This window comes from Pagrus pagrus, assembly GCF_965226575.1.
Source record: "Pagrus pagrus genome assembly, chromosome: 13".
In the NCBI taxonomy this organism is placed as follows: domain Eukaryota; kingdom Metazoa; phylum Chordata; class Actinopteri; order Spariformes; family Sparidae; genus Pagrus; species Pagrus pagrus.
Window position 1 is genome coordinate 23,176,747 of NC_140197.1, and position 20,725 is coordinate 23,197,471.

At 41.3% G+C, this 20,725-nt stretch overlaps 1 protein-coding gene across 1 annotated transcript; it reads right to left on the reverse strand.

Moving 5' to 3' along the window:
* Window positions 1-5,382: 5,382 nt before the first annotated feature.
* On the reverse strand, window positions 5,383-19,133 carry eftud2 (elongation factor Tu GTP binding domain containing 2). The gene is made up of 28 exons (XM_084370707.1): window positions 19,002-19,133; window positions 18,090-18,205; window positions 17,828-17,990; window positions 17,622-17,700; window positions 17,369-17,444; window positions 17,085-17,150; window positions 16,955-16,990; window positions 16,648-16,738; window positions 16,472-16,554; window positions 16,192-16,358; window positions 15,863-15,987; window positions 15,683-15,746; window positions 15,494-15,584; window positions 15,226-15,361; window positions 14,839-14,966; window positions 14,309-14,502; window positions 14,103-14,214; window positions 13,878-14,018; window positions 13,535-13,636; window positions 13,172-13,254; window positions 12,888-12,974; window positions 11,624-11,750; window positions 10,434-10,521; window positions 10,140-10,258; window positions 9,746-9,840; window positions 9,467-9,620; window positions 5,877-5,984; window positions 5,383-5,788 (listed from the first exon to the last, which is right to left on the reverse strand). Exons 2-28 carry the CDS (start codon window positions 18,192-18,194, stop codon window positions 5,693-5,695), a joined length of 2,916 nt encoding a protein of 971 aa, XP_084226833.1. The 5' UTR covers window positions 18,195-18,205; window positions 19,002-19,133; the 3' UTR covers window positions 5,383-5,692.
* Window positions 19,134-20,725: the final 1,592 nt, after the last annotated feature.

Consider the following 20,725-nt stretch of genomic DNA (forward strand, 5'->3'; position numbering starts at 1 on the left):
AATGATGAAATAACATACAACAACAAGAAAATAATCAATAATTAACATGGAAATCACGAAAAATGATGTTAATAATAATAATAATAATAATAATAATAATAATAATAATAATAAATACTGTCACCTGTATGATGTCTCCTGCAAAAGACACAAAACCTCTGACTCATACCCTCATCCTCCCACTCTCCCCTTATCTCTTTCCAAAATAAGATGATGAGATTTTTTCCATTTGTTGGTAAGGTGTCATTTTAATATAGATTTTTATGGACTTAAGAATGCAGGTTGGTACAGCCTAACTGCTTCACAGGTAGTAGTAGTAGTAGTAGTAGTAGTAGTAGTATGAATATAAACAGTATAGACGGTATAAACAAAGTCAACAGTCTATGTCTTAAAGGGGCACTATGTAGTTTTCCAAGAAGAAATTCAAACTCAGATTTTAATATTTACAATATAAATGAGGAAACAATACAAACTCAGAAATATTTGTTTTTCCATAACTGAATAAACAAGCTGTTCTCAGAGGTATCCAGAACACTGTTTGAAGCTAAAAAGGTGGCAGGGTCCGCCACATATAAACAAAGTAAAACAGTATGACGTTCTGTTGTCCTTTAAGGTCAGTTTGTTTATTCGTGAAAACAAAGTTGTGTAAACAAAGGTTTTGTATTGTTCTACACTATTCGTGTGTAAACTTACAATCTTAACATTTTGTCAAAACTACTGAAATCAGAAAACCTGATAATGAACTGTTCTCTGTATTAAACAGACAGAAATCGACCCTCTGATGACTGTCGAGCAGAATAATGAACTTACAAACTCCTCTCCTCTCATGTTTGCTCTCCTGTATAGAAAGTAAAATGCGTGTATGCCCTTGTGGTCAACTTTTCTCTGATCATGATTGACTTTTGGTGTAATTTGGTCTGCAGTGGCCACCAAAGAGTCAGCACCGGGACTTTGGTTGTTCTCGGGTAGCCCACAAAGCTCGGATGAAGTGCAGATTTGCTGAGTTTAAACCACCGGATGGAAAACAGAGTGACACAATTTGACAACCCCTGACCGAAATGAAAGATTTCAGCAGCAGGCCGCAAACCATATTCCAGGGAAATGACTGAAGTACACAGGATCCTTCAGTTCCTTCATGACGTCCGTGGAAATGATCTGGAGGTGCTGTATTGTTTGTTACCAGCTCACTGTGTGAGGGCTCGTGTCTGGTCTCAATCTGCTTTTGTGGAAGGCCCCCAAGCAAGGAAACACATATGGCACATTTGGCAAATTGAAACTGGTTGTTTAAGTTTGCAGCTCGATTGTTCCAAATGCAACTCCTCCTCCAACCCCCTCAGTCGTGCATGTGCAGCCTCCATCAGTCTGAGATGGATTGACCTCTGGATCCTCTGATCTCTGTGATCACAGAGTGATTCAGTATTGTTGGCCCTTCAGGTGCCCTCAGGGTGCAGGAGTCACACAGTCATGTGGTTGTTGGTCTTTTTTTTGTGAGTCTGCTCACAGCTCCGACCTTGCCGGACCTTCTATTGTCACTGAGCTGCTGGGCAGTGATGGCGCCCTCCTGTGTCTCTGTAGGATAGGCTGCGTTCGACAATACATGAGGGAAATGTCAGAACATATGTGATGATCTTTGGTGACGGAAAACAAAGCGAGGATGAATTCAGGGAGTCCAGAAACTTTTAAGGGAGCAGTTTTGAAGAGAGAGGTCATTTTCACACAATCAGTAAAAGCCTCTAAATTAAAGTGCTGGTGCATCATCAATAGTTACGTTATTTATTCAGTATAGTACATGAAAGCTAACTTTAAATATTCTAATATGAAACAATGTCATTAAATAATAACAGCTGCTGTTTGTAACTCAGAATAGTCTATTGCCATGGAGACAGCGTATGAGACATCGGGCTCCCGGACACAGACGTGTTGAAGGCGTCCCACCCCTCTTTGAAGGAGCGAGACACCCAGAGACTGAAGCAGCCTCGTCCTTTGGTGGACATTTTGCTTCTCTTAGTGGCCATTTTGTGGTTATTCAATATCTCCTCAGCCATTTCCAACACTCAACCCAAATCTGGTTCTGACAGAAAATTAGAAATGATGTCCGGGTTCAGGTCAGGTTTGGTCAGCATACCAAAGACATCAAACATCATATACATTTTGTATTTTATATTTAGTGCATTGAACAATGCCTTTTCAGAGTACCCTGTACACTGTACTGTACTGCCTTAATCAGGCAAGCAGTAACCATGGTAACAGCTGCATGTCAGAGTGACACTCAGGCTCAAGTCAGGTTCAGATGCAAACAACTGAACACCTGTGCTGTGGTTTGGATTTTTTGTTTACCCATCTTATGTTTACTTTCTACTTCCTGTCTTTATCTTTTTTCCCGCCCTTTTTCCTGCTCACCTGTTGTTCCCCCACTCTTTGTTGGTTCGTCTGTGTTTCATGTTGTTCTTGTCTGCGGTGCTGCTCGAGTCTCCCTGGTTTGTTCAGAGGTTTTTTGCTCTCTTGTACTCCTGTTCCTTTCCCCCTCCGAATCTTCGCTTTATTTTAATGAAGCACACTTTTTTGTTCTCAGTCTGCCTGCCTTGGTGTCTTGGGTCCTTTTTGATAACCTCTTAACAGTCTGTCGTGTTCGGATCAGGCTCGGTTATTACGCTCGGTTGGGTTTGAAGAGAAAAAGCAGGGTTTTGTTGGATGCCACTTTATATAAAATCTGGGTTGACAGAATAAAGCCAAGTGCAGGATATCCCGTGTTGACGATGGTGATGATACTCTCACTAGCCAGTGGTCTGCACTGTTTCCAGGTCACCTTTTGGTATCATCTCGACCATGGTGTTCCCAGAAAAGGTCAAAACAGAAACATACTTTGCACATTAGACATAAGAGCGGACGAGTGGATCAGAAGTTGCAAGCAAACTCCCGCACAGTGTTGCAAATACATTTATTTTTGCAAGTTATCCAGGGGGCGGGGGTTTGCTTTCAACTTTTGATATTGTCATTTTGTCTCAGTGTTTGATCATTTGGCTTATCTTTTCAGCTGTTTTGTATGTCGAGTCATTTCACTTGTCCGTTAGTGTCAGTTAGTTCATACAGAGGCATCTCACTTTACCTCAGGTCGTTCACAACCTGCACAGACTTTTTGGAGGTTGACCCAACCTTCAACATCTTCATTCAGCCCGTTGTTTAACTTTGCTACAAACGGACGGTTCACGTGAAAATTGCCTGACTGGACTCTCCCTGCCTGTAACCTCCTACTTTAGGTCGGTTGTTCTGGAGCCAAAGGTCTGCTGGTGACGTTAGCAGGAAGAGACAAGTGTGATTGAGTCACAGACACATGACAGAGCTGGAGAGGTGTGTAGGTGCAGAGAGACAGGACAAGATGAAGGAGAGGGCTGAGCGGAGGACAGATTCATTGCAGGGAAAGGTGACTGATGAGAGCAGATGGAGGTGAAGAGGAAAAAGGGAAAAAGGCCTGACTTACAGGAGGACGGTGCCCCTCGCCAGCCCTGTACCGAGGCAGAGTCTCAGGCTCCTGTCTATATTTAGCACAGGGACCACAGATTGTGAAGAGTGCTCCGGGGCCTTGTGTTCAGACCGGCAAGAACTGCTGCCATCCGTCTCGGGGCCCAGGGCCAGGCACGATCCCAACTCACGCCATCGCAAGGGGGGAGTGAGGGGACCGTGTCGTCCGAGTGCACGTTTGCTTTACACATGTGCAGAGTTGATCACATTCTGTCAGAGCAGCAGAGGCAAGAAGATGCGAACCCTGAAAGCTTCTGATGAGAGGAGTGTCATCGCCGCACTTCGCCCTTCCTCACGGTGTGTCCGTGTTTACAGCAGTTCCTCAACCTCTTCATTTTCTCCCTTCCCTTAAGCAGCTGAAAAGGCCACATATATCACCCATCACATCCACCCACGTCTGCTGAATTATAAAAAAACAACCCATCTTGTCTCTCTGGACAGGATTGACATTCAGTCCAAATGTCAAAGCAGCTCAAGCCATTTTTGCAAAGCCTGTTTGTTACCTTCCCCCGTCTCCACCACCTCCAGAACTGTTCGGGGGACTGTCAGCGGTGACTGATGAAGGCCTGAGCCGTTCAGACACCACAGTCTTCTGGAGGTGTGACGAGACTCACACATCGAGCCAGCTTGAAGTGTAGTTAAACGCTGCTCTTCGGAGTGATTATCCACTCGATATATAAGTCTTAAAGATCAAATACTTGACAGCGGCGGGCTTGAGAGGTTGGCAGTTACATCTCTCACGGAGGGCAGAGGCCATGGTCAGCTGGAAATCATGTCAGCTGTGATGCACGCTGACAAGTTTCACAGCAGATAGTAGCTCGCTCCTGCAGCATCATCCACCTCTCACCTGATTTTGGATGAAGTAAACACTTTTTTTAAAAATGTTTCTATTAATATAGCTTTGTTTTTGTAAGTAGCATCGATTGACTACAACCATCATTTCCTTGTTGAGTCCTGGCTCGTATAATAATGATATTGATCTTGAATCATTACATAAAGTGCAGTCGCATGCATTTTTTCTCCAACCTTTATTGTCAATGGAGCCAATCAGACTACAGCCCGATCAGACCAGTTCAAAGCATCTTCATCACCGTAATGCTCCAAATGTTTTAATTTGAGTTTAATCTATCAGCAGTGCATATAAATATATTACATAATTTTCCATCGTTGAATTGTCATCATGCTTCACCATTTATAGCAACATTTGAACCCTTTATCTTTTATCTTCGGTTATGTTTTTGACTTTCCTCGCTTGCTGAGCCCTCTTCAAAAATCTCAATCGCAGCATGTGTCACAACTGCCTCTGGCTGTTGGGAAGCATCTTTGGTAGTTTGTTAGTTAATGTGACATAACTGCACTGGAGATCAGCCTCACGCTCATTTAAATTTTTTCATTTTCCTCTGAAACAAAAATATGTGGCAATGGTCTTAAGCTGAGCGACCACAATCTTGTCATGTACCTCCGAACACCTGCAGGGGAACCCTCGGAGGTGGAGCTGTAAATGTTGTCTTATTTGCGTTTAAAATATTTCTAAACTGGCATGACATCTTTGACATGCTACATCATCCTTTTTCTTTTATTTTGGTCATGTGACCCTGACCTTTGGTTACTCTCTGCCTGCCTCCAACCATCCCAGAGCCTGTCCATCAGTCACCACCCACACAGCCTCCCAAACAGACACACCAATCACTCATACCATCAGCAAAGCACCAACTTACAGTAGCACTACTCTCAACCCACAGACAGCTGAGTCCACTAATTCAAGCTTCCCAAATGACAATTACACACTCAACAGTAGCATCACTGTGAGGATGTGGTTTTTTTCATAGTTTGAGAAAATACGGACGATGAAACATCTTTTTCTTCGTATCACAAAGACTTCTTTTATTCAAACTGACACAGATCAATGACATCCAATTTCTTTCTTTTTTTAAAAAAAGCTTCCGAGTTATCTTATTCTACAAAACAATGATAATTTGTACATTTAAAAAAAACAAAAATACATTTAGAAAGATGAGACAAAAGGGAAAGGGCAACAACTCTCCTGTCACAGCAACGACCGTGTATTTCATGGTTTCCATCAATCCGATGTTGCATTTTACCCCGAACATCCCCTATAAAGCAGGATTTGTTGTTGATTGATGAGTAGAGGTTTTTTTGTTTGTCTGCAGTCTCACATCGGGTAGTTAAGCACCACGTCCTGTTTGGCCAGCTCCAACAACATAGGATCGTCGAAGAACTTGCTGATACTCACATCCTCGCTCAGACCCTGCAGAACAACAAACATGGGATATCAGTCACGCAAAAAAAGAAATTTACCAAAACCGATGTGATAAACAGGAAGACAAAAGGCTCACCTTGCGCCTTCGGGTCTTGATCATGAATTCTCTGGCCAGGTGGGGGGCAGGCTGAGGCTCCAGAGGCCTGATCACGATACTCTTGTCCAGAGGGTCACCAGGGACGATCTGAAAGGAAACACAAAATCTTGTTAACCCAGAGTGAAGCAGCGAACGGCAGCTACGACTGGCCAACAGAGGAAATCTCCCCATTTGTATCCAGTCAAGCGCAATGTGAGAAACATTCTGACAACAGGAAACACACATCACATTTTGAGCTTTAACAAACTGAGCGGGCACTTCTAATAGTGGCTCCGACCTTTCACCAAATATCTGATTCAGCTGCCCCATTGTTACTGAGTCAGGAGTGCGTCCATCAACATGATGGAAAAAGCAACGAATCAGAGCTGTCACTCCTTCAGATTGTGACCAATGCGGCATTAATGCAGCGTTAGCAGGTTGAGTTAGAAGAAGTAAGTGTTCGCAGGCTTTTAGAATGATTCACTGAAGCCATTTTCTTAAGGAGCTTAAAGTGTGACCTTCACAAAGTGATCTCATTGTCATGGATGTATGATATATTCACCCTTAATGTAAAGAGAGGAGGAATGTTGAATCTGAGATAAGTCGGGTGGTGTGGAGTAAATTAGACCTTCCCAGCCTCGGGGAGAGATTAAAAATGGAGGAAAGGGAAAAATAATCAATGGAGTGGCTGAAGCCTAATCAACAGATGGAAGAAACTCAACACTGTGCTGTTAGCATGCCAATACTGGCAGGACATAATCATCCTAATGAGGGAGGCACAATAAGGCCTCTTGAGTTTAATAAGGACACCAGCACAGTCCAGGGACTCCTTGTTCTGCAACCAAATATTGTTGTAACTGTTGATTATTTTCTCGATGGATTCATTAGTTATTTGTTCTATAAAATGTCAGAAAATTGTGAAAAATGTACTAGTTGACAACTGCTCATCCCCTATTCCACCTTCTGGACCCTCAGATCTGCTAACAGAACCATTGACACATATTTTTTATTTCTATTTTATTTGTTTGTTTGTTTTCTTTTCTTGTTTGTGTTCTATCAATGTGTTTTACTTCAATACCTTTGATTTTTGTGGAAATTCTTGTGTTTTATTTAATCTCTATGTAAAACACTTTGGTTAAGGTTTGTTGTTTTTAAATGTGCTTATAAATAACCTTGACTTCACTAATTGATTTATCGTTGCAGCTCTATTTCTAAGGCAGCTGGACAGGAATAATGTCTGTGTTGATCGTGTCAGGTACAAATGCTGCAGCTGCCCTTTAGAAACCAATTTAGGGAGAGATGGTAAAGGTGATTGGTATTGGACTCTAGAGGTGTTTTGTGGGGAAAAAGGTACATTTTCTCTTTCAGGACTGGATGATATAGAAATAAATCATCGACAGCCAAATAGAGCCGTCTATTTCAGCTGAATTTCAGCAATAATCCCAGGGGAAATTGATTTAGAAACTGCATTGCTTACTATTTAGAGCTTGACGTTTAGATTACAAATGTGTGTCAAGATCTGAGTTTAAAGAAAATCCCACGACACAACTATAATGACAGTACATGTCTGATAAATGTTTGCACATTATAGCAAAAAATGTGGTAATACAAGCCCTAAAAATCTGCTGTTCTGCAAAAATGAAAAAAAAAAGGCAACAATGGTTTTCATTTATTCTGCATGTTCCCAAAGGATCGCTCTGTAGTCTGTGTACACTACATCATTTTTTTATCCAGTGTTTGGACAAGCGTGTAAATACATAATTCATGTCGAGTTTCTTGTCTAACACTTTCATTTTCACCTCAAGGGGGTAACACACAAGTCGGGAGGATAGAACATATTTAATATTTGCACAGAGGAGAACCTTTTTGTCTTCCAGACGAACGACTTTGCTGTTAAGTATTAATTCTCCCTAACTGGCGCTAATTTCCACTGACACAGCTCTGCAGAGTGCAGACTCAAACAGGCGTCAGACGTGGCGGGCAGAGACGGACAACACACATTATACTTAAAACTTAATGACTCGACACTCCGCTCTACTCCACATCAAAAACTATTTAGCCAAAGTGGCAGACGTGTGCACGAGGCTGGTCCCTCTGCTGCACAAGGTGCCACAGCTTTGAGAATGTGAGAGTTGGTTGGACAAACCTACAGACACAAAAATCTGATTTAGGGCAGACAGGGCTTTTCATAAATGAATGTTTGTTTAGCATTGTAATAAATCCCTGTGACACTGCTGTCTGTTGCCTCAGAAGGTACCTTTTACAGAGAGATCGCAGAATAACGCCACAACAGAAAACCTTCTTTATGTTCCTGTTTTGTTTTTCTACACTGAACAAAACAACAGTGACAATCATTTACCCAAGTGTGTGATTTTAGACAGCATACCAGCGTTCCTCAAGCTAAAGGGGTGCATGTGTCACACTACAGTGTCTTGTGACACATTTTACATCCACGTCGGGTAGCGCTTTGGGCCTCATTGTCTCTCCAACTTGCAGACATTTTCCTTCGCTGTTCTTCTTCTTTGAATTAGCTGCTACCTGCTGCTAGCTACTTTTAAATCTCCCAGAGGTGGGTCGCACACATAACACTATTTCAACATGTCACATCCCTGTCCCGTCCAGCCGCATCACCAGCTCCCTCTTTATACACAGATGTCCATTCTGCACCGTTACTGCTGTTACTTCAGACTTTTCCTACAGAAGTGCGAGGTGGCATAAAGGCCCAACAGTCACATTCTGCAAAGTTATTCATCACTGTAATCATCCTGCTCACCAAACTGGCCATGAAGAGATCTCGTGTTAGTCTGTCTACAATCAGGGACAAACCTCTTATTAGGTTAGTTTTGTCTTTTTGTTACAAAACTGTTTTTTCTCTCCCCCCAACAGTGTTTCATTGCTGAGCTGCACTGGAGGGAGAGTAAAACAAAGAAGGTATTTGCACTTAAAAGACAGTAGGTTTGGAAAATGCTCACTTGTTTTGTCTGACTTAGACCGCTTAAGCTTCATTTTTGCTTCAGGTGACATTTTTGCACAGAATGAGGTCTGCAGAATTAATCCCCATTAAGAAGGGAGGGTGGCACTCAGGAATATATCTTTTAATGAGTTTACTTGATCATTTGTCTGTGAGCACATCAAACCTTTATCATTGTGCATATGCATCGAGGATAACGCCACAGTTAGTCTGAGCCCAGTGGCACCTTCACAAATTAACCTGTGGATTTAGTCCCGCGTCGCTTCCATTGAAATCACATTACGACGGCATCTGTTCACAGCCAGATGAACAATTACAGCAACCGATAACTCTTCGAATGTACAAGGACCTTTCCTCTACTGCATTTAGATAATCATTTCGTTCCACAGGCAATAGTGTTTCATGTCTATTTTTAATTTGCACATAAAAACAGGAGGAGGGAAATGCAGAAAGAGAATGATATCGCAAAAACTAAACTTCTCATACTCAGATTGTAATAGTGGATGGAAACGTGCATTACTTCAGTTTGTTTTGCCAATTTTCTGTATAAGTGGTTAAGATTTGCACTACATTTGTATGAAAACCTGGCTGTAGTTAGAAGAAAAGCTGGCTCGTGTACCTGCCAGTGGTGGAACACAGACAGAGCGAAGGCCTGTCCCTGTGTGTGTGTTCGAAGGTCAGTCTCAAAGCCGAAGGAGTCGATGGCCGGGATGAAAGCCTTGATTGTGTACAGAGGGGACCCTGGAATCGGTGCATCCTGGGTGACGTGGCCCCTGATTGATGACAAACACAGGACAAACTTTTTAAAAACTCAAGTTTCTCTACGTCAAAGACGAATAGTGCATGTCGGAGCATTCAATTTCTTCCTGGGTTGATATATGAAGATGAGTATACCAACCTTCTTCGAGCCAGCACTGTGTAGACTGCAGACACACAATCAGCCGGAGCCTGAACCTCCACAAAGTAATACGGCTCCATCAACCTTGGAGTGGCCTGTGACACAAGAGAGCCCACATATTAAAAAGAGAACAAAAGCCTGGAGACACAGGCTGGCCGGACAATGTAAAGCTGACCTGTGGATTTATGATAAGAGCAGTGAAAGAGCCAAAGGGGATGAGGGAAGAAGCCAAAATTGTCAAGGAGGAATGTTATCGTGCTACAATTAAAAAGAACGCATGTCAGCAAAATCCCAAACTGCAATCACGTTAATGGAACGTTGAAGAAAGTGGGGAATGAAAGGGAAGTCTAATGGAAGACGAGGAGAAGAAAAGGCTTAGTGGGGATGATCTCACCATGAGGAAAGCGGAGTACACCACTCTCCTGGCTGTGGGGATGACCTGGCCTCCTCCTCTGTGGAGAGGCTCCTGGGCAATGACTGCGTCCAGGATCTTAAACTTGACGTTCCTGATGGCTGAGGGTAGCAGAACGACTTATGGTTAGAGTTGTGGTAACAAAACACTGATAGGGGAAAATATGTTAATAACACTCATGACACTAGACGTTCTAGCACAAATGTCCGTACAGAGAACAAACATTCATTTGTAAAAACATGTTTCAGGGGCTAGGAAAAGGTAGAGAAAACTTACGCTCATCACACAGAGGGCCCTCCCTGGTGCCCCACTGGAAGCCCTGAACAATGCTGTCTTTGACTGAGCCGAGCAGCGCCTTGTCCACCTACAGGGGGAAAAATACATCATGAGTTAGCTACAAAAACAGTGATTCTCTGATGGGATGTGCTATTTGTAATCTTTGTCCCTTTTAAAGCTCCCATGAAATGACTAGTGGAGCGCTCGTAGAGTGTTTTTCCTGTAAAAAACGGCTGATTAGAGGGGCTTGTTACGGATTTAGCTCCTGGTACCCCCGTAGCTGTATGGCTAACAGAGCTAACTAGCTAAAGGCAGCTACATTGAGCAGCAGTTTGCTGTTACTTTAGCAACAAAGCAAAAGTTGGAGGCATCCGTCCATCAGGAAACTACATAAATCAATATACTGTAATCAATACTGTAACATTCTCAGAGGCTGCCTACAGCCCCAAGTTGTTTGGGCCTGACGCTGGCATATAGATGAGATAAAAAGTGAGAAATATATGATAAGAACACTTGATGTACCACAGATGTATGAAACAACTACTGACTCACACATACTTGACTCACCTAATTTCAAAATAGATTTTTTCTTTTTTGGCATCTCAAGACTTAATGTTTAATGATTGATGTGCACAGGGTTTGGCAGAGAAGCAATGACCTAGTTTGGTGATATCTGGTGACAGATTCAAAGAAGTTTGGGTTGAAACGATATGAGACTTTCACGGTATGATCACCAACAGAAAAAATATCTACTTTTCATGGTATAATGGTATTGCACAATTATCATTATTTATTATTATCAGTCATAATGACCCTTAAAGTAATGAAAACATGGGACTGAAAAAACTCTTGTATGATGTCTTTTATTTTTTTAATAACACTAATACAGTAGAATTCAGTACTGTAATGAGGCAAATGTTCATGTTTCATACTACGGTGTGCCCCTGCAACTCTAAAAGACGTGTGTAGCTATAGAGAAGAAACATTGACTCAACCTGTCAGTCAATTAACAGAAAATTAATCAGCAACTATTTCAGTTGTTCAAGTTATTTATCGTGAAGTACTGCAGAACATTTCTAGCTTCTCGTGTGTCAGGATTTGCTGATTCTACTGTTCTGAAGTTGAAAGTTTGAGATTTTGAACATGAACCTTCAGCTGTGATTCACCTGCCTAGCTGGTACAAAACTCACCTCAGAGGGCAGTGTGTCGTCTACAAGGATGTTTGGTCCCGTGGTGTCCGGTCCGAAGGCCCAGATAGACCGAGCAGCCAGCAGATCCCAGTCGTACTTTGTCTGGAAAAACTCTCCTAGCTTCTTCCTGCAACAGAAGAGCTACTGGTTAAAAGTAGGTCTGCACATTATGTTATTATGTCAGCTGGAACATTAAGGAGATTGGTTGATTGGGGGGCAGAGGGGTTAATGGAAGAGGAGGAGTAGAGTGAAGGGTTAGTTTAATGGTGTGTGAAGTATGTCACTTCTCTGGCATTGCTACTGCATGCTGGCACCGCTGGGTCCAGATGGCCTAGCAGATGAGCTGAGTACTGACAGGAAGTCCCACACACACGCGCGTTGTGACACAGAGATGGGAAAATCATGTAGGCTTTTAGTGCATGATTCAATTACTGTGAGTGAGCTGATCACTATACTCGAGAGCATTTTCAATGAGCACACACTTGTCAGGAGGCTCCTTTACTTTGCTCAAATATTCAAATACAGAAATGCTCTCCGGTGCATCTATTGTACAATTTATGCATGAGGAGATAAGTAATGAGCCTTGCTTTCATATTTAGTATTTCTTATACTGAGAGTTTATAATGGCCCTTTCAAACTGACAAGACAAAGCAAAACTCCACCGTGTGTCTGTTTGTCCGACTTGACTTTGAAAGTTATTGTCACGTTGTTCTTAGCTTTTACAAAACAAGGGAGAACTAAACGAAATCGAAATGAAATTGAATGACACACCAGACTGATTTACGCCACTGTAATCAAACTGCAGCACATGGTTGTTCATGTTCATGTCCAACTTATACATTAAAATTAATTGCAGGAACGTCAGAAAGAGCACACGTCTTAGTCTGTGTATGATAACTTGTAGAAAATTGGTAAAACACCTATGCAGTTAAAAGGAATTTATATCCGATAACGGCACATTTTTTATTTCTATTTCAGCCCTGGGCATTTCTATACCTCTCTACCTTCTTTAATGACAGCATTTAATTAAAGAACCAATCATCATTCTTACATGTCTGCTCATTTATCTCTGCAAACCGAGGGAATAATGAGAATGAATGATTGGTCAGAGTGGCTCTGAAATGTGGAGAAATTAATAAGGCAACCACCATATCAGACAGAGAGGGGGGGGATCTACAGATACGTCTTACATGAAGAGCACATTATATGATTTCAATTAATTAAGAGATCACTTAAAGTTCTATAGTGTGACGGTCTACGTTACCTGTTCCACGTGATCTGCACCACTTCGTTCTCGATGTCCTCAGCCAGCCCCTTCTCCAAGGGCTCAGCGATCATGGTGATCTTGTTCCTGTCAATCACATCACACAGTGGTCAATCACTTATTCTGGGTCCGGGAGATACTCGGCCCGAGGGAAGAAAAACTCTGACAGTGACTCTAAACTGTGCACAAATTTTGAGTTTTGATTTCTACTGATAATCCAACAAAGAAAGTTTTCTTGTATTTATGGCTAGATAAGGTATAAATATAATGTGTTTGATACGCACTTTTTGTTGGGCGTTTCAGCAAAGCACTTGAGTGATGATGTCTCCACAACGGTTTCACAGAAAGTCACAACGGGGTCGGCAACCTGCGGATAAAGATGAGCAGAATTACACTCCTGTGTGGGGTATTCAACTTGTGGCTGCTCTTTTGTCATTTTATGTACGAAGAGAATCAAGTTTAACTTTTACAACAACTTACAACTAATACTTTTAAATAATTGCATTGCCATGATTAAATAATATGATACGATTGTTATATACAATTCTAAACTTGCAAAACTAGTTATTGAAGAATTCGTTCACTGTATGAAGGGAAGGCAAACGATGATGTGTAACAACAAATGAAGCAGCAGAGAGAGAAATTACTTTAATGTCGATCTCGGAGTACATCTTTCGCAGGTCGTGCATGACACAGTCCAGGTAGAGCTCTCCTGTCCCCAAGATAACATGCTCTCCTGACTCCTCCACCTGAGAGAAACAAACACACAAATGTTTATTTATACTTTAAGCAATCTAGTAGTTAAATAATAATTGTTGCGTTCACAGTTATTCCTTCGGGATCCAAAGTGTCATCTCTAATCGCAGCTCTTACTTATCATAACTTCAGCCTGTGTTAAAGGAATTTTGGTTTGCAGGATTGCAAACCCAATACTTTTCATTATCTTGCTGCAACATACTACTGGACCCACTGCTGTAAGTGGTGACATACCTTTGTGGTGAGGGACGGATAGCTCTTGTTGACCTTCCTCAGTCCGTCCAACATTTTTGGTAGCTCTGATGGGTTGACGGGCTCCACTGCAATCTTTATAACTGATGCTGTGTTGAACTTCAGCGGCCTGAAAATCTGAGCCTGTCAAAGAAAATAAGAAATGTAAACTACGCTGTATTTTTTTTTTTTTTTAAAGATTTCAATGGTATTTCTCCTGTGTCTCACCTCTTCGTTCCCTCTGGGCTCTGTGATTGTGGCCGTCTTGACGATTGGCTGGTCACAACCTTCAATGAGAACCCAGTTGCCAGCAGGCACTCGATTCACTTCAATTTGGTATCTAAAAATGATGGTGGATTATTAATATTAAATACAAACAATCACAGATGTCTGTGTCTTTTTAAACTTCGGAAAACTAAACCCCTGCAGCGAACCTGGCGACTGAAATCCAGAGACGGCCCACAGTGCAGACCTGGGAGTCCTCCTCATCTTCGAGGGTGTAGTTCTCTCCTAAAACCTTGACGGGCTGGCCTGCCTGAATGGTCCCACTCAACACCCTGCCAAACGCGTGGAACTGTACCCCATCCTCTGTGCTGTACATCTTAGTAGTGTGGCACATCAAAGGACCCTGAAGGCGAGGAGAGACATGGGGTGAGCAGGAAAGAGGGATAAGAGAGCGACAGAAAGTAGGGCAGGAAAGTCTTACCACTGGAAAAACAGAAGGCTTATGTGAAAGGAAGGAAGACTTTTAAATGGAAATTGAAAAACTGTGATCAATGTCCGGCATTGTCTTAAATTGGCTTATTTAACAGCTCAAGCCAATTAAAAACAGACTGTTGGCTTCATTTGTAAGAGCAGCTGGAATGTCACTACCGACTTCTTCGACTCGACTGGGAAGAGATTGCAGCTATTTGCTGTTCATTCATGTATCTGCTTCTCGATGCTCTGCCTCCATTGTACTCACATCAGGGTCACACTCTGCCATAGCCTCCCCCAGGTCTGAGTCCAGACCTCCAGTGTATGTGTGCTCTATCTTGTTCCTAGCACCCTCTTGTGGTGAGGGGATGTGGTGTACACACATGTCCACGAACCCTGCGGGGAAGAGATTCATGATCTACTTTACATGTTTACCAAAGCAGGACAATTTATCTTTAGACTAAAATTACTATCATGAGCATTGAGTAAAACAGTGAGATAGATACAGTGCCTCTGAAAGTCTCTGCAGTATGGTTGTTATAACTTTATTTATATTGTACTCTTAAAAACAAAGTCCTTCATATATAATCACAAAATAACAACTAAAACAGCAACACAAACAGAAAGAAACAGATAAAAACTACTTAAACCACACCTGTGAACTCTCCAAAGAAGCGGTTACAGACCAGCCTCAGCAGCGGTCTGATGTTCAGTTTCAGCTCCTCTTTGGTCAGGTGGATCCCCAGCTCATCCAGAACCCGGGGGAGAGATGTGTCCACATCCCCAACCACCTAGACACAAAGTGGAATTGGGTCAGGATTAAACACTGAGGTTTTCAACTCAACCAGAGCTAACAGGACCTGAAAGTACTGACGTATCTTTGTTGCCATGTTACACATTTGAGAAAAAAAAACATGTCCAACCTGTGAGAGGATTTTGTAGAGAGGCTCAAGGACAAATTCCACAAAGCTGCGCTGAGAATTACTGCTGGGAGCTTTCTTTGTGAACTTGCGGCTGAACGTTAGTAAGGAAAAAAAGAGACAGCATAAGAATGTGCGAAAAGAAGAGGATGAAACATTAGCACTCTGTCGAAATACAAATTAGCGACTCACGTTTTGGGGTTGAAATAAATGTCTCCCCAAAGCCTCTTGGCAAACTCATTATAGTTGATGTCTCCTGCAAACACAAAGTGAGAAGTCAGTCAATACCTTAATAACTGCATTATGCATGAGATGATAGACGGACATGCCAGTTTATTGTTTATGCGTGGATGTATTGAAGAGTCATCTTACCATAGGTGTCTGAGTAGATCTTTGCAAAGGACCCCAGGGTGAAACAGATACTGTACTGAGAGCTGGCGAAGCACACATTTCCAAGGAGAGGAGACACCACGACGTTCTCATCTGTGGAGTAAGTGCTGAGAAGGAAGAGAGATGACCGACGGTTAAGTGTCTGATTCTGGCACAAAGGCTAAAGGAGAATATCCTCCCATTTTAAAAATAATTTTAACATCACAGCACCAACAAATACGTAAGCTTTTCCAATCAATATGTAGCATTACATCACATAAAGTTACTCATGTTCCCCAGACATTTTGGTCATTATAGGCTTGAATTATTACCTGAGCAAACCGTTGACCTCATCCACAATGTGACGAAGTTTATAATAAGCATCCGTGGGAGGCAATTTGAGCTCGACAATGAGCCGGTCCACCTTGTTGATGCAGATGGTGATGGCCATGCGCTCCTGAACTGCATGTTTGATTAGACGCTCTGTGTTCAGCATCACCTGGGTAGAGATACGAAAAGGTCTGGGTTACATGGAAGCAGAGAGTGAGAACATTATGTGCACAGACAGTGCAGGAGTGGGAGACGATAAAAAAGAAAAAATAAGTGACTCACTCCTTCTGCTGCGTCTATGAAGAGGACCACACCGTCTGAGATCCGGATGCTGGATGTGACCTCGTCAGAGAAGTTCACGTGGCCTTTGAGGGTGACACAAGGTTGTACATCACTTTCTGCTATGATTCATCGAAACACACATTCAGGACTCAAAGCATCCAGCTGACACACAGTACCTGGTGTATCCATGATGTTGAAAAGGTAGGATTTGCCTCTGGAGTCAGGCAGGACCATTGTGACAGGGGTACTCTTGATACCAACTCCTCTCTATGGAAAAAGCATGAGATAAAAATCACCTACGTAGCAAGAGAAACATAATTCTATCATTTTAAAACTTATTTAATTTCTGGCAACCTCACCTCTTTATTAGACAAAGTGAAGTTGTCAAAATTAACCATATTCTGTTAAATATGTGGTAACCAAATGTATTTCTGAGTGCAATCAAGTGTCATTATTATGCCACAGTTCAACCAGACTACTCACCTCCTGTTCTGTAAAGAGGATGTCTGTGTATCGGAGCTGTAAAAGTCAAACGTCATGTTAGTTTTTGCTGTCATTTACATAACAGGAAACACACTGCAAGGATTTGTTCAATATTATGGTCAACACTCACGTCCACATCATCTCTCTTCCTGATTTCTGGATGTGTTTGTTCAATCAGGCAGTCCACAAAACAGGTCTAAATGGAATAAACAAATGCATTAGATCCCCATGAGTCACAGATGACTCTGAAGTGCAGCCATGTTATTGGCATATGCTCCAAAACATTCCTAGCCTCCTAGATTTTTCATCTTAGGAACACATGTCCTTGTTGGCTAAATGTCATAGAGAAGCCCTGATGACAAACATGCAGCTTAAAGAGAAACTGAGTAAAGCAGCTGTGAGGCAGGCTCTGACCTTGCCATGGTGAAGGTGTCCACACAGAGTGACATTACGGATTAGCTCAGGACCGTCCATCAGATCTGCAAGGAATCTGCCAAAAGAGAGGAGGGATATCACAGCTGGACAAACACACAGCAGACGCGGGTAGATGGCAAACATGTACGGGAAATTCACAAGACCGAATAAAGTGCTGTCACTGGACCAGTCATAATCAGGATGAACGGTTACATTTTCAACCTTTTTAGACATATCCATGCAGATAACTTACTCCATATCATAAACAGTGGCAGGTAACTCCTGCTCCATCAGGGTGAACTGCTTGTTCTTCACAGGCTTGATGATTGGCTCTGTGGAAAGAAAAAAAAACAGTGTTTACCCTACACACATCATTTTAAACACGACAAATCATGTGGATTAAGTTTCCAAATACTTTTAATAGACATCTGAACATACAAGCTACACTCTGTATCTAACCTGTAAGAGGTTGCGTGTCTTCCTCTTGGACGATAGTTTCCACTTCGGGCCCATAAACCTCCTCTGCTGTAGGATAGTACTTCTTGTCCTCATGCAGGACCACCTCCATACCCGGGACATCCTCATCAGCATCAGCAGGCTCGTCATCATCATCTTCATCACCCTGCACAAAGACAGATTTGTTATCATGACATATGTGCTCATACTGCAAGTATGCACATATTACTTGGTAATAACTTTTTCCACGGATTTTAAAAAGTACCTCGTCAACATCTCTGTCCTCTGCATCCAGATCATCTTCGTCATCGTCAGAGTCCAGCTCTGGACCGATGTAGTTGCCGAACTCGTCATACAGATCAGCCTCCATCTTGTAGAGAACTGAAAGAAGGGTCATGAGTTTATGACAAGTCATATTTAGTGGGTTTCAGTTATTAGTACAGAAAATATATGAATAGGAGCCAACAAGAGCACACAAAGATAAAAGGTAAGTTAACAGCGAAACAAGCCTTCTCTAATGTAGAGGGATGGTACATTATCAATCATTTCAAATGGTCATTTTCACTGTTTTCTGGTTTGGTGGTCTTTAATTGCATTAGCTGCCCAATCAACAGAAATATTATCAAAACAACCAGATCATTCGCAATTCATAGAAGTGGATATTTTTAGATAAAGGTAAATTGTGTGACAAATCAGCAGTATAATTAAGTAGTGAGGGTGTAATACCTAACCAAACAAGAAGTGTTGTTGTGTGAGTCTGTGTGCAACAATAAAACATTTTAATTTTAGAATTAGGCTTTGGTTGTTTTACAAAAGCCGGTAATAACTAACACTAGCTGACCAGTTAACAGTATCACCACTACAGTCAATGCTAACTAGCTAGCATAACACGCACCCCCAGAGTTTAGCACGCTATTTATCGAGCTTACGGATGCTTTCCACCGGCAAAAAGTCAGACTAAAATTAAGCTTAAGCGAGAAGTTTCCCGGGACTATAAACTGCGCTGTTTATTATGTAAGCGATGCTATTAGTGAGTCAAAAACTAGCATGCTAGCCGGCTACACTGATGAAATGAATGACTTTGCGGCGACGTTTCAGTTACGTTGATGCTAAGCGCTTTAGCTAACGATATCTTACAGTACTAAACTATGACTTACAGGCTGCAAACTCCACTTACCTGTATTCTGTTGTTATGCAATCAGCGAATATTACTTTCACAGCACGATAAAAGTTGGGTATGTGTTCAGAAGATAAATAATTTCCCAAAAAGCGCCATGCGCATGAGATACTACTTCCGGCTTTCTTCTTCTATTGACCTGAATGCGGTGAGAACGCGACGTTTTGCTCACTATCGCCCCCATGCAAGAGGCAACAGACGGTACTGACCTTTCATAAGACCCTCTCACCTGTCAAATCTCAAATCTCACTCCAGCACCCTGAATTACGTTACATCAGCTATCAACCAGACATTACTACATTATTACTCACTCTGCCATACGAAATCTAATGTACAGATATATGTGTCTATTTCAGAAAGTGGTATTATTTTGGACTTGGCAAACCTGAGAAAAGTCTTTGGAGTCAGCAATGCTATAAAAATGAATACATTTGAATAATTAAGGAAATGAATGAGGAAATCTAATGAATGATAAATAACTGCATACATGGGTATAAGTCAATGTGGAAATATAAAGAAAATATGTGTAATATAGTAATATATGTCTTCAGATTGGATTGTTTATTCATTTCTGAATATAATTATTTATATATATCAAAAAATATGTATTTATGTTTGCATATAAATTCCTATATTTTCTGTAAAGTTCTTAATTTATTAATATATATTGATTATCATCCTTTTATTTTTGTTTTTTCTTTTCCCCTAGTGCTTTTGCTATTCCTTAAAGGTCCAAGTTGTAAACCAGCGTTAATAAGTCAACCGTAAAACAACATGTTTCACAAGACAGTGTCCTACATGAAAGTCAAAAACAACAGACAAGAAAAAATGAATTATGGGGGAAAAAAAGACAAATGAAGTGATAAAAATCAATAGATTAAAAAGACTTTCCTTTTTTTTAATTTATTCCTCTTCCTCCACGTGGATTTTCTTTTTATTTATTTATTCCTAATTAAAAGACTCTTGTGACTCCATAAAATGTCTTCCTGCATTCAACATAACTAAATGACAAATAAAAACTTCAAATTAGGGAAAAATATTATATTATTATAGAATAAATGCATTGACCCAAGGCGCACACAACAGTATTGTTTAAAATAGACAGAGCTGTCGTTACGCACTGTGACCACTGGAGGGCGTTGGACACCCACTCATGATGATACACTCACGCCGTCCATGAACTCCAGGTTTAAATACCTGACAAATAAAGCCTGTGTGTGATTTTGTTTGTTTAGTGAACAAGAGAGCTAATAACTAAAACTCAAGTGTCCACCCACACTAGGCCTGTATGGATCTGTATAATAGATTATAATGGACATTTAACTCACATTTAAGTGAGTTCAACCAGGCTAAGTGATCCCTTTATGCTACAACTGCATGACAAATTTAATGTTAGTTACACACAATAAATTATATAAATACATGAAGAATAAAGATACTCAGGTGTTAGTTGTGTAGGTGCAGAAACTTACATATTAGAATTGATGATAAATACTAAAAAAAAATAATTTACTTTAATTTCAGTGAACTATTGAACTCCAATATGTGGAAAACTTCTGGCTTTATGACTTGTGCAGCATTGATATATAGTTGTTTTAATAATAGGTGTGCTATAAGGACTATGTTTGCTTAAACATTCATAGTGACGCAGAGTGTTTGTAAAAGTAATGATGTTCAGACATACAGTGTGGCCTTTTTATGGCACGTGTACATGGATATTATCA

Coding starts and splice junctions, on each gene's coding strand:
- eftud2 (XM_084370707.1), bottom strand. CDS start 18,194: ATGGAGGCTGATCTGTATGACGAGTTCGGCAACTACATCGGTCCAGAG. Junction 15,988..16,191: donor GAGGTCAACGGTTTGCTCAG/GTAATAATTCAA, acceptor CTTCCTTCTCAG/CACTTACTCCACAGATGAGA. Junction 14,967..15,225: donor CTTCTTTGGAGAGTTCACAG/GTGTGGTTTAAG, acceptor TCTTCCCCGCAG/GGTTCGTGGACATGTGTGTA.